This window comes from Lactuca sativa, chromosome 5, assembly GCF_002870075.4.
Source record: "Lactuca sativa cultivar Salinas chromosome 5, Lsat_Salinas_v11, whole genome shotgun sequence".
Classification (NCBI taxonomy): Eukaryota; Viridiplantae; Streptophyta; class Magnoliopsida; order Asterales; family Asteraceae; genus Lactuca; species Lactuca sativa.
Window position 1 is genome coordinate 10,436,746 of NC_056627.2, and position 19,622 is coordinate 10,456,367.

At 34.6% G+C, this 19,622-nt stretch overlaps 3 protein-coding genes across 5 annotated transcripts; 1 reads left to right on the forward strand and 2 right to left on the reverse strand.

Moving 5' to 3' along the window:
• Nucleotides 1-5,152: 5,152 nt before the first annotated feature.
• LOC111905181 (probable histone H2A.3) lies at nucleotides 5,153-5,948 on the reverse strand. The gene is made up of 2 exons (XM_023900855.3): nucleotides 5,689-5,948; nucleotides 5,153-5,580 (listed from the first exon to the last, which is right to left on the reverse strand). The coding sequence occupies exons 1-2, from the start codon at nucleotides 5,878-5,880 to the stop codon at nucleotides 5,368-5,370; spliced, it is 405 nt and encodes a 134-aa protein (XP_023756623.1). The 5' UTR covers nucleotides 5,881-5,948; the 3' UTR covers nucleotides 5,153-5,367.
• A 7,089-nt stretch (nucleotides 5,949-13,037) lies between these two features.
• LOC111905182 (uncharacterized) lies at nucleotides 13,038-14,678 on the forward strand. The gene is made up of 2 exons (XM_023900856.3): nucleotides 13,038-13,856; nucleotides 14,013-14,678. The coding sequence occupies exons 1-2, from the start codon at nucleotides 13,235-13,237 to the stop codon at nucleotides 14,645-14,647; spliced, it is 1,257 nt and encodes a 418-aa protein (XP_023756624.1). The 5' UTR covers nucleotides 13,038-13,234; the 3' UTR covers nucleotides 14,648-14,678.
• A 1,611-nt stretch (nucleotides 14,679-16,289) lies between these two features.
• LOC111905183 (calcium/calmodulin-regulated receptor-like kinase 1) lies at nucleotides 16,290-19,202 on the reverse strand. 3 transcript variants are annotated; one of them, XM_023900857.3, is made up of 5 exons: nucleotides 18,971-19,202; nucleotides 17,857-18,187; nucleotides 17,412-17,778; nucleotides 17,037-17,312; nucleotides 16,290-16,895 (listed from the first exon to the last, which is right to left on the reverse strand). In XM_023900857.3, exons 2-5 carry the CDS (start codon nucleotides 18,171-18,173, stop codon nucleotides 16,557-16,559), a joined length of 1,299 nt encoding a protein of 432 aa, XP_023756625.1. In that variant the 5' UTR covers nucleotides 18,174-18,187; nucleotides 18,971-19,202; the 3' UTR covers nucleotides 16,290-16,556. The 3 variants fall into 3 exon arrangements, with proteins under 3 accessions (XP_023756625.1, XP_023756626.1, XP_042758301.1); XM_023900858.3 differs by having other exon boundaries at nucleotides 17,857-18,199; XM_042902367.2 differs by lacking the exon at nucleotides 18,971-19,202 and adding an exon at nucleotides 18,666-18,885.
• Nucleotides 19,203-19,622: the final 420 nt, after the last annotated feature.

Here is a 19,622-nt window from a genome sequence, read left to right on the forward strand (position 1 = left end):
CTCAACCCAACCCCAGTCAAACAACCATGTGCACATAAACATATAATCATATAACAACTCACAACAAATCAACTAATCTAGCAGATCACATACGTAGCACATCCCTACTAGGATTCCGACCTAACCGGTCACTAGCATAGCATCATCCTATAAACCAGGATACCGACCCTAACCAGGTCTCTAACATATACCATCCTAACTACCAGGATGCAAACATAACAAAGCAATATCATAACAAACAACTACCCGGATTTCCATCCGATAAAGGGTCGGCCTTGGTGCCGTAGACCCTGTCGATATAGTGAGGATAACTCACTTCGCAACTGCCGAAAATCTGAACTGAAGAAATAGATGCCCGAACCACCGTCTCACTAAAAATCCCGAACTAGCCAAAATAGCAGAAATAACCATTAGATCAATCACAATATCCTTCCAAGGGTAAATTGACCAATTTACCCTTAACTCAATCTAGTACATGACTAAGGCTCACAATCAAAATATGAAAGGCCCAACACTAGGTAAGCTCTCAATCCCACTAATGGCCCAATTTGCTACATTGGGCCCATTCTCCTTATTGGGCCTTAACCTAAGCCCAACACCCATACTTGGACCATCTTCCCTGACTCCTGATGGCCCACTAAGGCCCAAAGACCCAAACTCCAAAGCGCAGCCCACACCGAGGCCCAAATACTCAAGGCCCAACTGGCAGCGTTACGCGGGGCGTAACTCAACGTACGCTTAGCGTACCAGCTCCATGACGATTACGTTGGGCGTACCTGCACGTACGCTCAGCGTAGTGCTCTGTTAAGTCATTTCCTCATTAAGTCCTTACTACTCCATTCCAAGGGCTACCAACACAGATCCAGATCTTATTTCACGACTTAAACCATAAAGTCACTGACTTGGTGACTTAATATGGCTCAAACCAACTCAAACTTCCAAAATGATCTTCTACATCCAATAAGAGAACTAGATCTCATGCATGGGCTTAATAGGACCCCAAAGGTTGGAACTTTACTGCTTATGGGACACATATGACTCTAAGGGAGGCAACCCTGGTCTTAGAAACGAGCTTAACTCACAAAGACCCAATCTTGGGACCAAAAGGTCCATAAACTTGTACTAGAGGAGATATAAGAGATTAGACATCAAGCTCAGAACTTTTTACCTCAAAAGGGCTCTAGAAGATGATAACTTTCCAGATCTACGAGCTCCAGCCACCCCACTCCTTCTTTGACAACTTCCTCTTTCTTCTTATTGGCTCTCCTTTGCCAAAACGAGCTTTCCAAGGTCAAACACACCCAACAATGGAGGTGAGACGGCTTTCTAGGGTTTTATGAGGGTAAGAGAGTGTTTATGGAGGCTAGGGTTAGAACCATAATGTTCCTTTTATAGTGAATGTCCCTAAAATTAAGGTTTCATGACTCTGGGCGTACGTGTCCTGGTACCCACGATCACTTACCCTACTACGCTGGGCGTAACCCAGCTTACGCTGGGCGTACCCACGCGTGTCCCCAAACGCGTGCATGGTCTTTTTCATCACTTTTTCCATTATGGGCCATAAATGTCAATATCTTTAAAGTATCATGACTCCTTCATTCTAGATCTGTTTCCGACGAACTTTATATGCTCGGAAAGGTGGCGAGAAGATCTACGCTTCTAGCAACACACCCCGATCCGAAACCTTCCCGAATAATAACACATTGCTCATGAAAGACCGAAACGCCCTTACTCTTGATCTCGAGAACCTATATATATATATATATATATATATATATATATATATATATATATATATATATATATATATATATTAAGAACGGGGTGTTACATGAAGGAAACAAGTTAACCACATGCTAACTAGACGAAGATGGCTCCCGTTATAGGCGTAGTGGTGTTAATGAGAACTCTACCTCCACTTAGCAACCTCGTGCATTGATATGTGCATATTTAGTTCATATTAAGTATAGATTTTTATTCATTTATTAGCTAAATTATTGCATTTTATGGACAAAAGGTACTTAAAAGTTTTTGAATTATTTTTTCAGTCCAAAAATGAAACTCAGAAGCAGAAGGAAGCAGGAGAAGCGGTTGAGAGTTCGAGAATGGAACAAAGAAGAAAAACACTAAAAATAACACCTACTCGGCGAGTAGGGTCGACTACTCGGCGAGTCCATACGAAGATTCGAGAAGATAAAGACTCGGAAACCCAGAGACTTATCACAATACGGGGAATGAGAGATGGACTCGACGAGTCGATTCGTATATATAAAGATAACTCCACAGAACGATAGAAGGAAATTTTGGAACGATTCAGAAGGATTTAGCTGCGATTAAGAAGTCAGAAAAACCCTAGAAGACGAAGTCATAAGCTAGAATTCAATCCCGAAGGAGAATTGAGGCAAATCTCATCATTATACTTAATCTTTTGTTTTGTCATCATGGTTAAACAATTAGATTATGTTTGTTTGCTTTTATTTACTTCAATTATGAGCTAAAACCTTTAGACTTCTGTTTGGGGATACAAAATTGATACTATGGTTTGATTGATTGGTAGGATTAATTCTAAGTTGGTGATTTTTGTTATTTTAACTTGCTAAAGAACCTTGTGTGTGAATAATAATTAATTTTCTGTTAATAGGAAGATAATTGATTAGCATGAACATCTATTGATTATCAACCTCATATGTTATGTGATCACTTTGTCATATGTCTAGGATTAATGAAATGAAACTAGAGTTAATAAGAAAATTGAGTAAATTCATGTGCAAGCTTGTTTGATGACCATCAACAAGAAGTTAATAAAAAGACCAAATTAGTTAACTATTGCAAGTCTAATTTAACCCGAATAATTAATCTAGTAAATTTAATTAAATTAGACAACTGGCCATTGTTTAAGTTAGTTTATTTGCTAAGGATTAGTGTAGTGAATGCGAATCTAATCACTTGAATCGGTAACCGACAAAAGAATTAATCAATTGCACCATTACCTTGAAATCAACCATAGGATCAATTGAGTTGAACTAAACAGAAGTTCCTTCCCATTATTGAATCTAGTTAATTCTTTATTTTCTAGTTTTTTTAAATTAGTAATAGTTAGCAAGTTTCTAGTCTTGTAAAACTAGAGAAAACCCTTACTTATTAAATTAATTTAGATAGAATTAGTTTTTAGTTTGAATTTGCCGTTCCCTGTGTTCGATACCCTACTTATTCAACTATACCACAATTGATAGGTTCACTGCCTTTGTGTGTTATTTTATAATTAAAAGTAGGTTTAAAACTAAGTGAGTTTGCACACATCATGCATCATAGTGGTCACATCAAAAGTCAATCTCTTGAGATAGTTACTTTTTTTAGCTCATAACTTTATAGCTTTAGTTTTTTCCTCTCAAATAGTTCCTGATGGCGTACCCCATAGTGGTCCGTCGTGACACGACTAAACACGATGGTATCCAGTCATGACGAAACAGCCACTAGTTCGAACGGAGCAAAGGAAAAATAGTTGGACGACCCCAACCAGCCAAACCTGGGAGCTAGCAGAGACCAACGTCGAGGCTAGACAATAACAAGACAAACAAGAGGACCAGCTATTCCCAACAGCCAACATCATACAGGAGAAGACTTCTTGATCTCCACACAAGGCTATGAGCTTGCATAGAGGTGGCAAAAACTGACACGACACGAAACCCGACACGAAATAAATGGGTTTGGGCAAGATATTTCAACCCATTTAAATAAACGGGTTGACACGACACGACACGAAAATTAAATGGGTAATGTTAGGTTTGAGAATTTCAACTCGAATATGACCCGAAAATGACCCGTTTATTTATATGCAAGTTTTTTTGAATTATTTAAATAAACTAGAAAGATACAAAACTAAAACCATAAGTAAAAGAAAACCTTCGAATTGAATTGTTTTGTAATGTTGAAATGACTTAGCCATCTAGATCAAGTCTTCATTTTAGTTTTTTCATTCTCTCTCAAACTACCTAGTCTCTTTCACCACTCTCACATCCTAGTGACCTTGTCATCCGCGTCCCCAACTTTCAATCTTTTAATTTTGTCATCTAAATTTGATATGACTTCATCTATTATGACTCCAAACTATTAGTTTTACATTTCCGCCTACCCAACTCCTACTCTTTCAACATGCTCGATCTTTTAACCTTACATGACACAACATATTTCAAGGTATAGTCATAACCCGAAACCCGAAACGAACTCGACACGAAAATAAACGGGTTGACATGACACAACACGTTAATTAAATGGGTCGAGTTAGGGTCGAGCACTTTCAACCCGTTTAGTGTTTCGACACGACACGAACCTGACCCGACACGATTGTCACCTCTAGTACGAAGGGAGGCGTCAGTATGGTTGTGCACCAGCCACTAGTATTTATTCCCTTTGCACCAATCAAGGTAGAAAAGTCAGACGGAGACAAATGGATCAATAGCAACCTTGTATGCAAAGTGTCGTTGATGTGGTCCCCTCAACTAAAAACCCTAACTATATAAGTAACATAAAGATTGTTTGAGGAGATACATCCTCTCTGGACTCTCTCGATACGATATCACTTAAAGTTTATCCCATGGACTCTCTCAATACGATCACTTAAAGTCCATCCCATATCCCATCTCACTGACTAGAGCGTCAGAGCGTCCTTCCAGGATTTCATTCCGAAGAATGTCTGACGAGTTTATTGGTTGTGACTATAGGTTCCGCTTGGAGATTCCTTAGTCAGCCAGAGTCATGGTTGTGGAACAACATCGCAGGAGTTCCCAAGAAACACACTCAATTGCTCTTGATTCTAAATCTTCATTGCCATCGAGTGCATATGTTGCACATCCTGATTCATAAAGTCTCAAATTTGAGTAGTCAGCAGCTTTCCCACACCATATATCATTAGGAGCTTTCATCTCATCTGTTCATAAAAGCTAAAGTTTACTAAAATAAACAAATTATGCATTGAATCCAATGAGAGTCTCCTTTTAAATAACATAAACAAATTATGCATTAAATCCAGGAAAGGTTAACAGGTTTGCAAGAAGCAAAATCCGGAAAGATTCTTAAAGACATGACCAAAATTTGTACAATTAAAATAACTTTCAAGAACAGAAGTAATTAAAATGTAAAAACAAATAGTGGATAATTAAAAAGCAATATCATTGAATTAACAAGTTTTTCATGAATACGAACAAAAGAGATTTTTCATTAAATTTAACATATATAAACATATTAACTAGTTAAATTCCTACCCCTAACAATTCCAACAACCACCGATCCGATAACAAACCCTAAATCGATGTCCTAACCCCAACAGAACAAACCATCGTTTGATGTGAAATACGCAACTTTCTCGTTCTAATCGTCGTCACCAGTTGGCTTAGAAGAACCGGGTGCCTTCTTCGGAAGCAATAGGTTGTGGATGTTAGGCATTACACCTCCATTAGCGATTGTCACATCACCTAGAAGCTTGCTTAGTTCCTCATCGTTCCTTACGGCCAATTGGATATGTCTCGGCACGATTCTCGTCTTCTTGTTGTCCCTTGCAGCGTTTCCAGCCAACTCAAGCACCTGCAGATAATTAATTTCAGAATTTAATAACCCTCGATTAACAAACCCTAGAAATTTCATATACACGAATGCACATCTATAAACGAAAGATTGACGAGTGAAACTTACTTCTGCTGCTAGATATTCGAGAACGGCGGCAAGGTAGACGGGAGCTCCAGCACCAACACGCTCAGCGTACTTACCGGCTTTCAAGAAACGGGCGATACGACCGACGGGAAATTGAAGACCAGCCTTACTACTTCTTGAAGTGGCCTTCTTTGCTGCTCCGGATGATGCTAGGGTTTTGCCTCGACCAGCCATTGTTTCCGATGGAAAATGTATCCGGGTAACGATCAAAGGCCAGAGAGTGACGGCGATGAGGAAGAGAAAGATCTGGTAAGACTTATGGTTTTAGTTTGTATATATACCCGTTTGGACAGGTTAATATTAGCCAATAGAATTGGAATACATGGATCGTGATTATTATCCGTTCGATGAAATAAGATATGGGGTTGAGATTCGTGCGGCATTCCTCGTGATCTCATTGGTAATTCATATTGAATATAATTATTTAAGGGAGTGTAATTAGGAAGAAAAAAAAATGTTGTAGTAGTTTAAGAGACCTAATTTGTTCAGAGCATGCATCAAAATAGGAAAATGATTTAGGAGGGTAACTATTTTTTACCTGTGTTTACATATTGGCAACTTTTTTTTTGTACATAATAAAGCAACTAACTTGTTTTACTGTCTTTTTCCCACATCAAAATTTACTGTCTTTTTTTTTTTTTTGGAAAATGACTCTTGAGGTAATTAACTTTTGTGTTTGTACTCATTTAGTCTCTTTTCTTTTTTTGTATTCAATATACCATCGAACTTGTTGTTTATGTTTACCATAACCCTTTTGACCGACTTTTGACCTGTGATAACGGTCAAAGGGTTATGGTGAACACAAACAACAAATTCGATGGTATATGTGACCAAATAAGAACAAATACAACAGTTGGTTACCCTCCTGATTCATTTTGTTATTGGAATCAGTTTTTTTTATATGGGTTCTTTGTCGGAAGATTTACGATGGTTGATGGTGGTGTTCAGTGGATTGGGCCATTTTGGGATTTGACGATAAAGCAAACAACTGATGAACTTTTCATTTGGGTTCCATAAAACCAACTTTTATAGAATTATCCACATGGACGTCATGTCAGCACTATGTCATATGGGCTATCAATGGTGTTTAACCCTTCAATTTTGAAGGAAGGGTATTTATAATACTGATTTTTATAGTTCAAGCACCCAGACTACTAGAAAAAAACATTAGGGACCTTTTAAATCAAAACCCAAAAGTTTGTTTGGTTGTAATGAAATAAACCCTTATCAGCATTAATGTTTGAATCAATTTTAATCATTTAACTATGTTTAGATTGTTGTGTGAGATTGTAATGTTGAGTTATACACTCATATCTTTTTGATTTTATAATTTTGTTGGTATGCTAATCAATCGACATAATCCATAATCATACATTTAATTGGTTTAAGCAACAAATAATACACTTAAGTATGTAATAGATTTTGATGTCATATCATAGAATTATGTTGATACAATGAAAATTCTCAAAGTTTATGTATGGGTTGATTGTTGTTTGGTGCTTCATTTGTGTGTTATATTAGGTATGAGTCACACCTAGCTTTCGGCAAAAATAGACTGTTTAAGTTTGTGGACAACGGCGAGTCTGTAAATTAAATAACAATCATTACACATAAGAGTCTATGAATATATGTGTTAATCTAGTAAGGATATTATAGTCATTTTTAATAATGATATTATAGTCATTTTATGTATGATAGTGACACTTATTAAAAATGATTATAATATCCTTACTAAATTTCATTTTAATTTACTTACCGTTTTTTTATAGATTTAAAAAACAAAATGGCCCACTCCCACCACCCGCCCAATGTTTTTCGCAAAAGATACTTATTACACCCTCTCTCTCTTTCTCTCCCTTCTCTTTTCTTAATTAAATTGAAGAACTTTGAATTATTTTCAACCACAACCGTCGGAGAGACCACCATTGTGGATGACCAAAGTTAAAAATACACCACATAATATACTCAGACCACCGCCATCGTATGCTTTTGTTTTCTCTAAACTCATTCTACGCTATCACTCCATATGCTGCCACCAAACGTAAACTCCATCTACACCATCGAAAATCTCTTCACAACCATCGTCTGTTTTCAATTAAAAACCCTAAACCATACTTTGACCATTGAGACTATTTGTTTTCTCTATGACGATGTATTCTAACTCTTCTACGCCGTCTACTTTCATTCTTCTTCTTTCTTCCCTTTCTCGATTTCATACAAGAAAGGAAGGATTCAACAAATTTTGAAGGTTTTGATTATGTCAAATTCAAGTTTGAGGTTTTGTATTTTAATATTTGAATTTGAGTTTGATTTCATATATGATTTTGGTTTGATTTTCATAACGTGGTGGTTGTCGGCAATGAGGGGGTGGAGCTGCCAAACCTTTGAAAAAGAAAAGAGTGGGGTTGGCGCAATCCTGTTGGGTTTAATACAAGAAATCTCCATTCTTAATAAAACCTCTCCTACATACCACATGTCTCACTTGGAGACCTCATTGTTTCCACGTGTCACTCTTACAGATATCTTATCACTTATTTTCCCGCCTATTCTTTCACCCAGATCCATCCCTCAAATTTGAAATTGATTCTACCTATCCGTGATTGTAGCATGATTATGCGAATTCTTCCCTTCTTTCCTTACTAATCCCCGAAAATTTGGGATTCAATATTTTCAGTTCAAACTCCCCTTCGTCATTTTTGAAATCCTACTGAATGATTTATCTCTCATATTGATATTGATTCTCATATACCTATACCTATATTCAAGGGTTCCATGTTTTTGGCCTCTCGATGGTCTGCCTCCATTAATGGTGCATATTTACCCCCATTGCTCGGGTGCCCTTCTACGAGGTTTGATAAAGCCCAAACAATGCATCAATGTTCATCAATTTCGCCAACGCTTGAATTTTAATTTCCCAGGTTTGATTTTTAGATCTATGTTCATCATTTTTTTCCATGTTTTTTTTGTACTTTAATTTTTCAGATCCAAACAGAGATGTTGAAGCTGAAGCGTGAACAGACGATTTCGTCGCTTACATAAGGGTTCTTTACGGTGGAACTATGCTCAGACCTTACTTTTGATTTTACTTATTGTTGGAAGACATCGATAACACACAGTAAGGACATCTCCATTATATTCAATTTTTTTATCTTGATTTTGTTTTCTATGATTTTGAAGGCATGTTATAATTATGACCAAAAATCTACATCTACAAGTGGCCAAGGTAAGATGCATTTTTGCAAGGCTTAAGAGATGAAAAATGTATCAATACAAGTTATTTCACTTATACATTCTCTTGTCATCTATGTTCAATCATTTTCGTTGATTCTTATTCTATGGTTTTTATTTTTAAATTGTATGTTCTCTATTCATAAAATTGCAAAAAGACTAAATTTTTAATTGTTTTGTTATTAAGACTCTTAATTCTCAGAAATTCTAAATCATTTTGATTTAAAGAACATCCAAACACTGGTTTAATATATTCCTTTATCAAGATTTTGAATTCTTTTTGTGCAAAAACTGAGATATCCAGCAAAATATAAAGAACTTTTGTTGTTTGTTTGTGTTTGTGTTTTGCTTTTTTTTTATTTTTGCTTACTTTTTAAATTTCCAATTGAACAGATTTTGAGAAAACATAACTTTTGCATCATGAAATACAAGAGATGAAGTATAGTGGAGGTCTTGAATACAGACAAAGTTACTTCCCATTCTTGGCGTTATGCAAGTTTAATGGAGGTTGAATAAGGCTGTAACTATGCCCACCAGGTGCTCGATTAAATGCCAAGGTGAGTTTCATTTTAATATTTTTTTTACTGTTTATACAATAATCTCAAAATTATATTCATACTATTTAGGTTTGGATTTTCTTGGTTTATTCACGTGATGAGATGGGATGTTTTAAATATTCACAACCACCACCTTACATTGTTTCAAAGAATGGTCTAATTCCATTTACAACATGTTAATAAAGAAACTTTAATGTCTTAATTCATATATCTTAATATTTTACTCGAATGGACCATATGTATAAGCATATTTCCAGATTAAGTGTATTTTTAAATTATACAATTCATATAGATTGGAGTTGGCTGATATGGAGGTCGTAATCAAGGAGAAACATATATGAAGCAATAGAGAAACAATGATGAACATGTGGTGCATGACGTTTTTTTTTTATGGCTTTTAGTTTTTTTTTTTTTTTTTTTTTGCTTTTAGTTTTTTTCTAAATCTAAAAAGTAAAATCAGTGAAAAATGGATGGAAGTAAAAATTCACAGGTGTAATACACAAAAAAATGCCCTAGAATAAATGAAATTACTTTCAAAAAAGAAAAAAAGAGCAAAAACGATAATAGTCTTTTTGCAATCAACATTGTATTTGAAAATAATACCATTATCACAATATGATAATCAATATCTGGGTAATTTTTTAAAATACAATGTCCTAATAAGAAAAAAAAAATTGAAAGCATGATGTAATTAATGTGTAAAAATAATAGCAAATTGTCATGGTATGAATTCGACCAAAAAGGCTAAGATGGTCATTTTCACTAAAAAACTTCAAAATTTTGTTTTGACTTTTTATTATCATTATAACTTTTAGGAAGGTTTTGACAGGGCAAGAAAAGTGTTTGGATTAAACTGTCAATCCATCTTTCTAAATATTATTAAAAGTACAATAAAGGTAGCCTTCTCATACATATATTATGAATATGCTTGGTTGGGCTTTTTTTTTTTTTTTCCTTCTATACATATGTTTTTAATTGGTTATCGGAAAGATCACATAGAGCAAGAATGTTAAATTCACTCTGCAATGGCTTAAAACCTGTAGAACGACATCAGGGAAATATTATCATACCCTCTATTAACTGGTGAGACATTAAATTATTTCATTTAAACATTGCCCACAAACTTTTTGATAGTTTTTGTGGGTTAAGTTGGCAATTTTTAAGGCATTCATGGGTGTGATTTTTAAACTTTGGAGCTTTGATGGTGGTTATAGCTTTGAATCTCGATGGGGGTTTATTTCACAGTCAATCAAGGAACGAGGTAATGACGTCCCTTTTAATTTTAGGTTGTTTATGATGAATATGTAGTTCAAATCTGAAGTTGATTGGGTTTCAAACTGGTTTTTGTGGTTAGTCAATTGTTAACCTAAAGTTGTTCACGATTAGATGTAATATATTTCCTTTGAAGGTTATAACTGCTTTGATACAAGGAAGATACAAAAGCTATTCAAAATGGATGTTGTTTATAGTTAATTTTAGTAACTTATTTGTTATTCTTTATATATGTAATTTTCACTAAAATGTTATAATAAGTATGTTGTTTCTTGAATTTTACACTTTTTATATGGACCTATTCAAGGACAAGGTGGATATCATTAGGGAGATGGCGGGCCTGCATCCAAGTGGTTTATAAGGTGTCTATGTGTGTGTAGTAGATCTAGAAACTGATTTTACCTTGGTCACATTTAGATAATCTGTTTTGGAAAATATTAGTTATTTATTTGAGATAATCTATTTATGATGATTGGTTTTCAATTATCATATTTCTTTTTTCTCATTTTTTTTCTTAAAATTTTCTAAGAATTAATGTAAGCCTCCTCCATATTAAGGTAAATTGAACACTTCTGGCAGAAAATTGTGTTTTAAGTGATCTGTAGAGTTCTAATGGCTTTTAGTTATGTTTGTTTGACAAGATTTGATGTACCCTATTGATTTATGAAATTTGTATATATGTCTCAGTTATATCTCCATCATAAGATTTTAGGTACGCATTAGTTTTTATCTTTAATACTGATAAACAATCTTGTGAAATTTGAATCTAAAACTCCCGTTTTCCACACTCAAAGGGTTAATCTTGAAAATCTCTTGAGGGGTGCATTTAATATTAGGTAAGTTATCTTTTATCTCCTTCCACTAATCATGATTTGGGTATATAATTGATGCAATAAAAACCAATGTACTATCATTGATTTGTTTATTATAGCATCATACTTTTATTTTTTTCTATTATATCATTCTACTTTGCAATGTCATCCAAATAAATCACAATTTTCACTTCTATAAGTGCGAAAAAAATTTAATTATAGTTATATACGTTAGTAGATTTTTCGAAGTACAACTATTATTTTAGGGTTATGACCGTAAATATGACATTTTTATGAGCTTTACAAACTATTTTTTTCTTTCAAAAAATAGTAACAATAACTATTTATTAACTAACTGCCAATTATAGATATATAATTTCGATGTATACTTTGTTATTTTAGTGTTATGTTATACTTTGTTATTTTAGGATATGTTTCGAAATATATCATTAATTAAGTTCATTAAACTATAAAAAAATAATAACAGTAACCATTCCTATCATTTATACCAACATACTTTTAAAGTACATTTTTATTTTTCTCTTTTATGTTATCAACACGTGTATTACATGAGTTTTAACTTATAAATGAATCTTAAATTTATATTATTATGTTCTATAAATCATAATTACAATAAATGTCATCACATACATAACGTAAATCAGATATTCAAATAAAAAAATATATATTAATTTTACATAATCAATATAAAAGTATGTGTATACTTGCACCTTATTAGTTTAATAAAATTTTATAAGTCTTTTACCCATGGTTTCCACGTGTTATAACCTAGTAAATAATAAAGGATACAAATACATTACAAAAGCTAAAAGATATACAAAATAACTATATAGTCATTTTAATACATAAGTATATTATAGGCATTTTATATATAATAATTATACAAAATAACGATTAAAACTTTAAAATATAAGTATATTATAGTCATTTTATGTATATTATAGTCATTTTATATATAATATGGATTAAACCCAAAACAAAAACTAAACATAGAACGGTCCGTATTAAAAGAAAAAAGTTGGTGACCCCAAAGTCCCGAACCATAGGGTCTTTTCGTGTAATTTTATAAAACTAAAGTGGTGTTGTATAAGATAATTACATTTCCCAAACCATAGGGACTTTTCGTGTAATTTTATAAAACTAAAGATGTGTTGTATAAGATAATTAGATGAAATATGCATTATTTTGTAAGATTTGAAAAGTAATTGATTATTCGATTGTTTGAGCTTCAAGATCCTTAAAATCAAAATCAGTTGTTAAAAGTTTAAGGTTAAAACATTAAAATTAATCATTTATAACTTAAAATAATAATAATAACAATAAGATAATTAAATTAATTGCGCCTGTATAAACACAAGTAATAATATGTAGTATGTTACATGCTATATGTCGATCAATTTGTATTGAATTTAAAAAAATTCATAAATACTACTAGTTTTGGAAACACGAATATTTGAATCCGTCCAAGATTTTATGATTTGACCCGTGAATGTCTTTTATCTTTACCATCTCATTTGAATTTCATTCCACTCCCTTCAACCCCCAAAACTTTTTGAATAAAAAGTTCGGATTTTTATGAATCTTTTAACATGAATCGCAAAAGGTTCTCACTAAATATTTGAAGAAGAAGAAGAAGCCATGTCAACAGTTTGGTTTTCTTTAAAAAAATCATTCCACTGCAAAACGGATTCTTCAGTAGTCCACGACCCGAAATCCAAGAACCATTTATCCACCATCTTGACCCGAAAACCAGGCAGATGCGGTTGTTCAAGATCCATTGCAAATCTCAAAGATGTCATCAATGGCGGAAGCAAGCGGCATTCTGAAAATACAGTCAATTGCAGTCCAAGATCTATCGGAAGTAGCGATTTTCCAAATCCCATTACCCATGAAGTAATTCTCAATAGTTCAAAATGCGAGCTCAAAATCACCGGATTTAATGGAGGCGCCACCGCTGATGGATCGACATTTGTGGGTACTTTATTGCCCGGCACACCAAGTCCCTGCGCTAACCCTGCAATGCATTTCAAGAAAACGCCATCAAGAAAGATGACAGAAAGAGATGGGAATGGAATCGGAATTGGGAATTCCGGTCATTTAGGTGTTTTCGGGAAGAACAGTACATTTATACAAAAAACTAGACACCCGTCTGGTAAAGAATCCGAAGAGTATTCCGGCGAGGGAGTCACGTGCCATAAGTGTGGCAAGCAGTTTGGCAAATTGGAAAATCTAGAAGCTCATCATCTATCCAAACATGCTGGTATAATCTTGAATCTCAATTATTAAGTGTTATCATCATCGAAATTTGATTATAATTTTCAGAATTATAATCGGTTTCTCCTATTTTTATTGTGGCTGGCTTTAAATCTTCATATAATTCCTCCAACTTTAAAACATTCTGTGGAATACGTTGCAGTTACAGAACTAATGGAGGGTGATTCCTCGAGAAAGATAGTGGAAATCATTTGTCGTTCGAGCTGGATAAAGTCCGACAATACCTCCGGTAGAATCGAGAAGATCTTGAAGGTCCACAACATGCCAAAAACCCTAGCTCGATTCGAAGAGTATCGAGAATCGGTGAAAACGAAAGCCAGCAAATTACCCAAAAAACACCCTCGTTGTCTCGCCGACGGGAACGAGTTACTCCGTTTCTACGGCGCCACAATCGCTTGTTCACTAGGCATCAATGGCGCCTCCTCGAGTCTGTGTGTCTCGGATAAATGTTGCGTTTGTCGGATTATACGAGATGGGTTCTCGACGAAACGGGAAATCAAGGGCGGGATCGGCGTTTTCACGACTTCGACTAGCGGCAGAGCTTTTGAATCGATTGAAGTGATTGAAGAAGGGCCGGATACACGGAAGGCGTTGATTGTGTGCAGAGTGATCGCCGGGAGGGTTCACCGGCCGCTAGAAAACATCCGAGAAATGGCGGGGCAGGCGGGGTTTGATTCGTTGGCCGGAAAATTAGGACTTTATTCCAACATCGAGGAGCTTTATTTGCTTAGTCCCAGAGCTCTTCTCCCTTGTTTTGTGGTGATTTGCAAACATTAATCAAACACAAATGTTCAATCCTTTTTTCATACATTTCTCTCTAATATTTTTTTTTTAGATAGGGTCATTAGTTTACTACGTCTTCTTTTGCTTCGTTTTTTAGACTTAGGAATATACTTTATTGGCACAAGTGCACAAGGTTCTTTGTGTATAAAATACAAATAAATATACTACTAGTAGCATATTTTGTACCCGAAAAGTAGCTCTAAATTCTCCAAACAAAAGTAATGGATTTTGGAATTGGAAAAGTGGATAGTGGTCCTAGATCCTTTAGAAATTTAGTACATGTTACTTGTTATGGACCCAAAGTTTTGGTTTGGTTTGTGGGTCTATGAATTAATTGAACCTCCACCTTTTATCGGAACAACTCGCTTGTTTAGATAAGGTTGTGTCCTATCTCTTTGTTCTTTGTTTGAACTTTTAGTCTGGTTAATTTGAAAGCATTCATGAAAAAATCTGATTGTAAAAGTTTTATTTAGAGAAATACGGATTTCTACTAAAAAAATACCATGCAAATATTACATGAAATACATAAGGGTTAATAAACTAGAAAGGTAACGAACTTTGGTTTTTGTTCATATTAAGGCAACCATGTTTTTTGTACACATTTGACTAATAAATTTGTTTGACCTATTCAAAATAAGGTAATTATACTGGTAATTAGCTATAACATTATCCTATTATGAAATGTCAAATAAGTTTATTGGTCAAATGTGTATGAAAAAAACATGATGTTGGTTCTTTATGTTCAAATATGTTCAGTGCAAGTTGTTATAAGATCCATTGATGTGACATGAAATTGGATTGTCCGGTCTTTGTGTATGAGGAGATGGTTAAGCCTTGGGCCAACCTAGTTTGGGCCCAATTAGTTAGGGGTTAGGCTATATAAGCTTAAAGGGCTAGGTTATATGTGTTTTAAAGACCTAACAACATAACCTAACTCATGACTAGTTGGGACTGAACTGGGTTAGACCAAGTCTAACCTAATTGTTCATTGACTGTCGGAGCCCGATCACAGGGCACAATCCCTGTCTTCCTAAGACGGTTCTTGTCCAATATTACGATTGGTCTAACCTAATTGTTCATTGACTGTCGGAGCCCGATCACAGGGCACAATCCCTGTCTTCCTAAGACGGTTCTTGTCCAATATTACGATTGGTCTAACCTAATTGTTCATTGACTGTCGGAGCCCGATCACAGGGCACAATCCCTGTCTTCCTAAGACGGTTCTTGTCCAATATTACGAAAACAGGTAAGAAACTTTGGTTTTTGTCCATATTTAAGTAACCATATTTTTTTTGTACACATTTGATCAATAAACTTGTTTGACATGTTCATAATAGGGTAATATTACCATAATTATTAGTCATATTACCCTATTTTGAACAGTCAAACAAGTTCAATGGTCAAATATGAATGAAAAAAATATGATTACCTAAATATGGACAAGGACCAAAGCTCGTTACCTTTCTACATCATTAACTACATCATTAACCTAACATGTAATAAAGTAGAAAAAAGGGCATGTAAATACTGTACAAAATGCTCAAACAAATAACAAAGAGTTAGGATATTGACTAGACTAATGCAACATCACTATAGAATCAACCTTATAAACCCAAATGTGGGTATAAATGTACAATAAGTGAAATTGCACTTCTATTTCCTAAATATCATTTTTCTGTCTTTACACAAAATTGGGATTACATCCACAACCAAATAGAGAAAGGTGAGACACGATTAGTTGTTACACAAGGGACTTCATTTGAACCCTAATTTCCTGAATCAAGACCACACCAAAACCCGAGCTATGTGCTTTAGGTCAAAATGGTCAAATATATTACACAACAAATAAAAAAACAAGACAGTTGAACAAAATCAAAAGAATTAAAAAGAAAAAAAAAAGTATTTAAACTTCAACTGAGTCGGGTATGCTGTCCATGGATTCGGCCCGATGGTGTTCACTATTCATTGAGTTTTGGCGAGCTGATTGACCGATGGTGATAGCAACTTCTGATGATGATAATGAGGAACGTCTTTTTTGATGCCTTTTGTTTTGTATTGTTTTTAAGATATGAGACAACACTTGTACATTGTCCCTCATTGATGGTCTTTTTCTCGGTGAACGGTTGACACATTTGTACGCGAGTGCCGCCACGTCATTCAATTCACGCTCATCAAAATTCCCGTCTAGACGCGAATCCGCTATTTCTTCCCATCCAACTTGCCCTTCCGTATTCAATGCCGCCTGTTTATCACAAACAATCACATCATTCCATTCCATTACTTTGCTTTTTTTTTTTTTTTTTTTCATTCCATTCTATTGTACCAATGGAATGGAATCACATATGAAGAAAATAAGAGAGAGAGAGAGGGAGAGAGATCTTACTAGCTCAACATACTCCATGAGACCTTGTTGAGGGTTTCTTCCTGCAATAAGCTCGAATAGTAATACGCCAAAGCTGTAAACGTCGCTTTTCTTGGTGAATGCACGTGATGAAATATATTCAGGATCTAAATACCCGAAAGTTCCTTGAATATTTGAGGCGTTTCTATTAATCATGTCTTCTCGAGAAAGCCCAAAATCAGCTACCCTAGCGCCCATCGATTCATCTAACAGGATGTTGGAAGATTTTATATCTCGGTGTATAACAGGAGGAACTGCCTGCAAATGTAATCAAAACATGTTTCTTTTTTTAGACCAATTTCACCATTTTACCCTCGTATTACAAAATCAAAATTAAGTTAAAAAGAAACAACTTACTCCATCGTGTAGATATTCTAATCCCCTTGCAACATCGAGAGCGATTTGAACCCTCAAATTCCAGCCTAAAAGTTCACGGTTTTCGTTGTACAAATGAGAAGAGAGACTCCCTTTGCTCATGTACACATATATGAGCATATGTTGTCCCTTTTCTGCACAATATCCTACCAAATTCACAAGGTTCCTGTGATGTAATCTTCCCAATAACATAACCTCCGTATGAAACTCTTTCTCGCCTTGTTTTGAATCAGTTGCGAGGACTTTAACAGCAACAGTTTCACCGGTTGTCATCTGAGCTTTGTAAACAGGTCCAAATGCACCTTGCCCTATTATTGACGTGAAATTACTTGTTGCTTTCTGTAGATCTCTGTTTTCATCCAGAAAAATAAAGGGAAAAGGGTAAGAAGATTGAAGTTGACAGAATAAAAAAAAAAGTTAGACTTACTTGTAAGAATATTCGAGGATTCCTGAAGCTGCAACCACGTGAGATTTTCTTGGTCCAGTAAACCAAAATGAAATGCCGTTGTGTATAGATGCTCTTGATGATGTCTCCGTACCCATTGATGAATCGGATAAAACTGTACAAGAATCTGCACCATTTGCGCGTATGGGGATGGTTGATGCTCTTCTGGAACTGCTGTTACCTATTTGAGATCGTTTCCTGTGAAACCTAAAGCAGAGTAGTCCAACAATGGCTAAAATTGCTCCGATTACCACCCCAATTGAAATACCGATGATCAGACCTGATGACTTCGCTTTCATCTCTTTGATGTTTCCTACGCAAGCAACTAATTCATCAACAAAAGGGAAAAGTATTTGTTATAAATCTAGATTTCAACTATGGCCCAATTCACTGTTACTGGAAACACGGTTTTGAATTTTTCCAATATTAGAAAGCCAGATGCGGTTTTGTACTTTCTGGTCGAAGCTAACAATTATTCAGTAAAAATGGCTAAAATTGTGTGAAGCAATCAAACATGTAAAACGCCATCTTCACCAGCACAATAGGAATAAAAAGTAGAAAGAGATAAGTTGAAAAAAAAAATCAAAGTACAATCATCGATACAGATCTCTGAGAGGGAAGGAAAACGTAACATCGACCACTAAATTGGGCCAAGTTGAAGAAAAAACGAAGAAGGTTCGATGATTGCTCCATGTTCATACACACGATAAAACAGAAATTAAAGAAAAGAGAAAAGAAGAAGAAGAAGAAGAAGAAGAAGAATGGTTTTAGGAGCTAGAAATTAGGCCTACGCGAGTAACCGATGATGCTAAATCACAGTAGAAGAAAGTCGAAATCCTCCAAAAATATGGTACCAAAAATAGCATCGGTTGACGAAATTAATGTGCCTTTTACTTTTTTTTTAACAAAAAACATACACAGTAAGTTGATTGAGACAAGGCTAACGATGTCGTCCAGATCAAGCATGATGAACAGTCATTAACACATAAACTAGACGATTGTGACTCAGATTACATAGAAGACAAGTATAGTACTATCAAAATTACGTATAAACTGATTCTTAAACAAATCATTAGAAGTTTGGTTGACGATTTACCTGTTGATACGATCGATGATTGAACTGAAAAACCGTTACATTGCTGAAGAATTCGGAGGGGAAATGGAGAGAGAAACTTCGGGTATCAGAACAATAGTTCTTTTCCATGTTCGAAGACTAATTTGAAGAGACATTAATCCAAAATATACTGCAAATGGAGGAATTTTATGAATATTTTTCTTGTGGGATTAAATAAGAAAAGCGGACTGGTCGCCGTTTTGTTGCAAATGGAACAGCGTGTGATGCCGTGTTTCAGGGTTTATTGCGAATGATTTCCTTCTTACGTCATCGAATATTAACATGGTTTGACGATTATGCCCTCAAGTCATCCACCCTACTTCCTGTTTTTTTGTTTAAATTAACCAGAAAAATTACATAAAAATAAATACTATGAGAAATTAAAAAAAAAAACTGTACATACTTTGAATTTATTATTTAAAAAGACCATAACTTAAAAAAGCTAAAAAAAAAAAAAAACTAGTTAGCAAACACAGCCTTAATCAACATTTTATTTAAATTTACCTTTGTGGTTATCTTTATATATATATATATATATATATATATATATATATATATATATATATATATATATATATATATATATATATATATATATATATATATATATATATATATATATATATATATATAT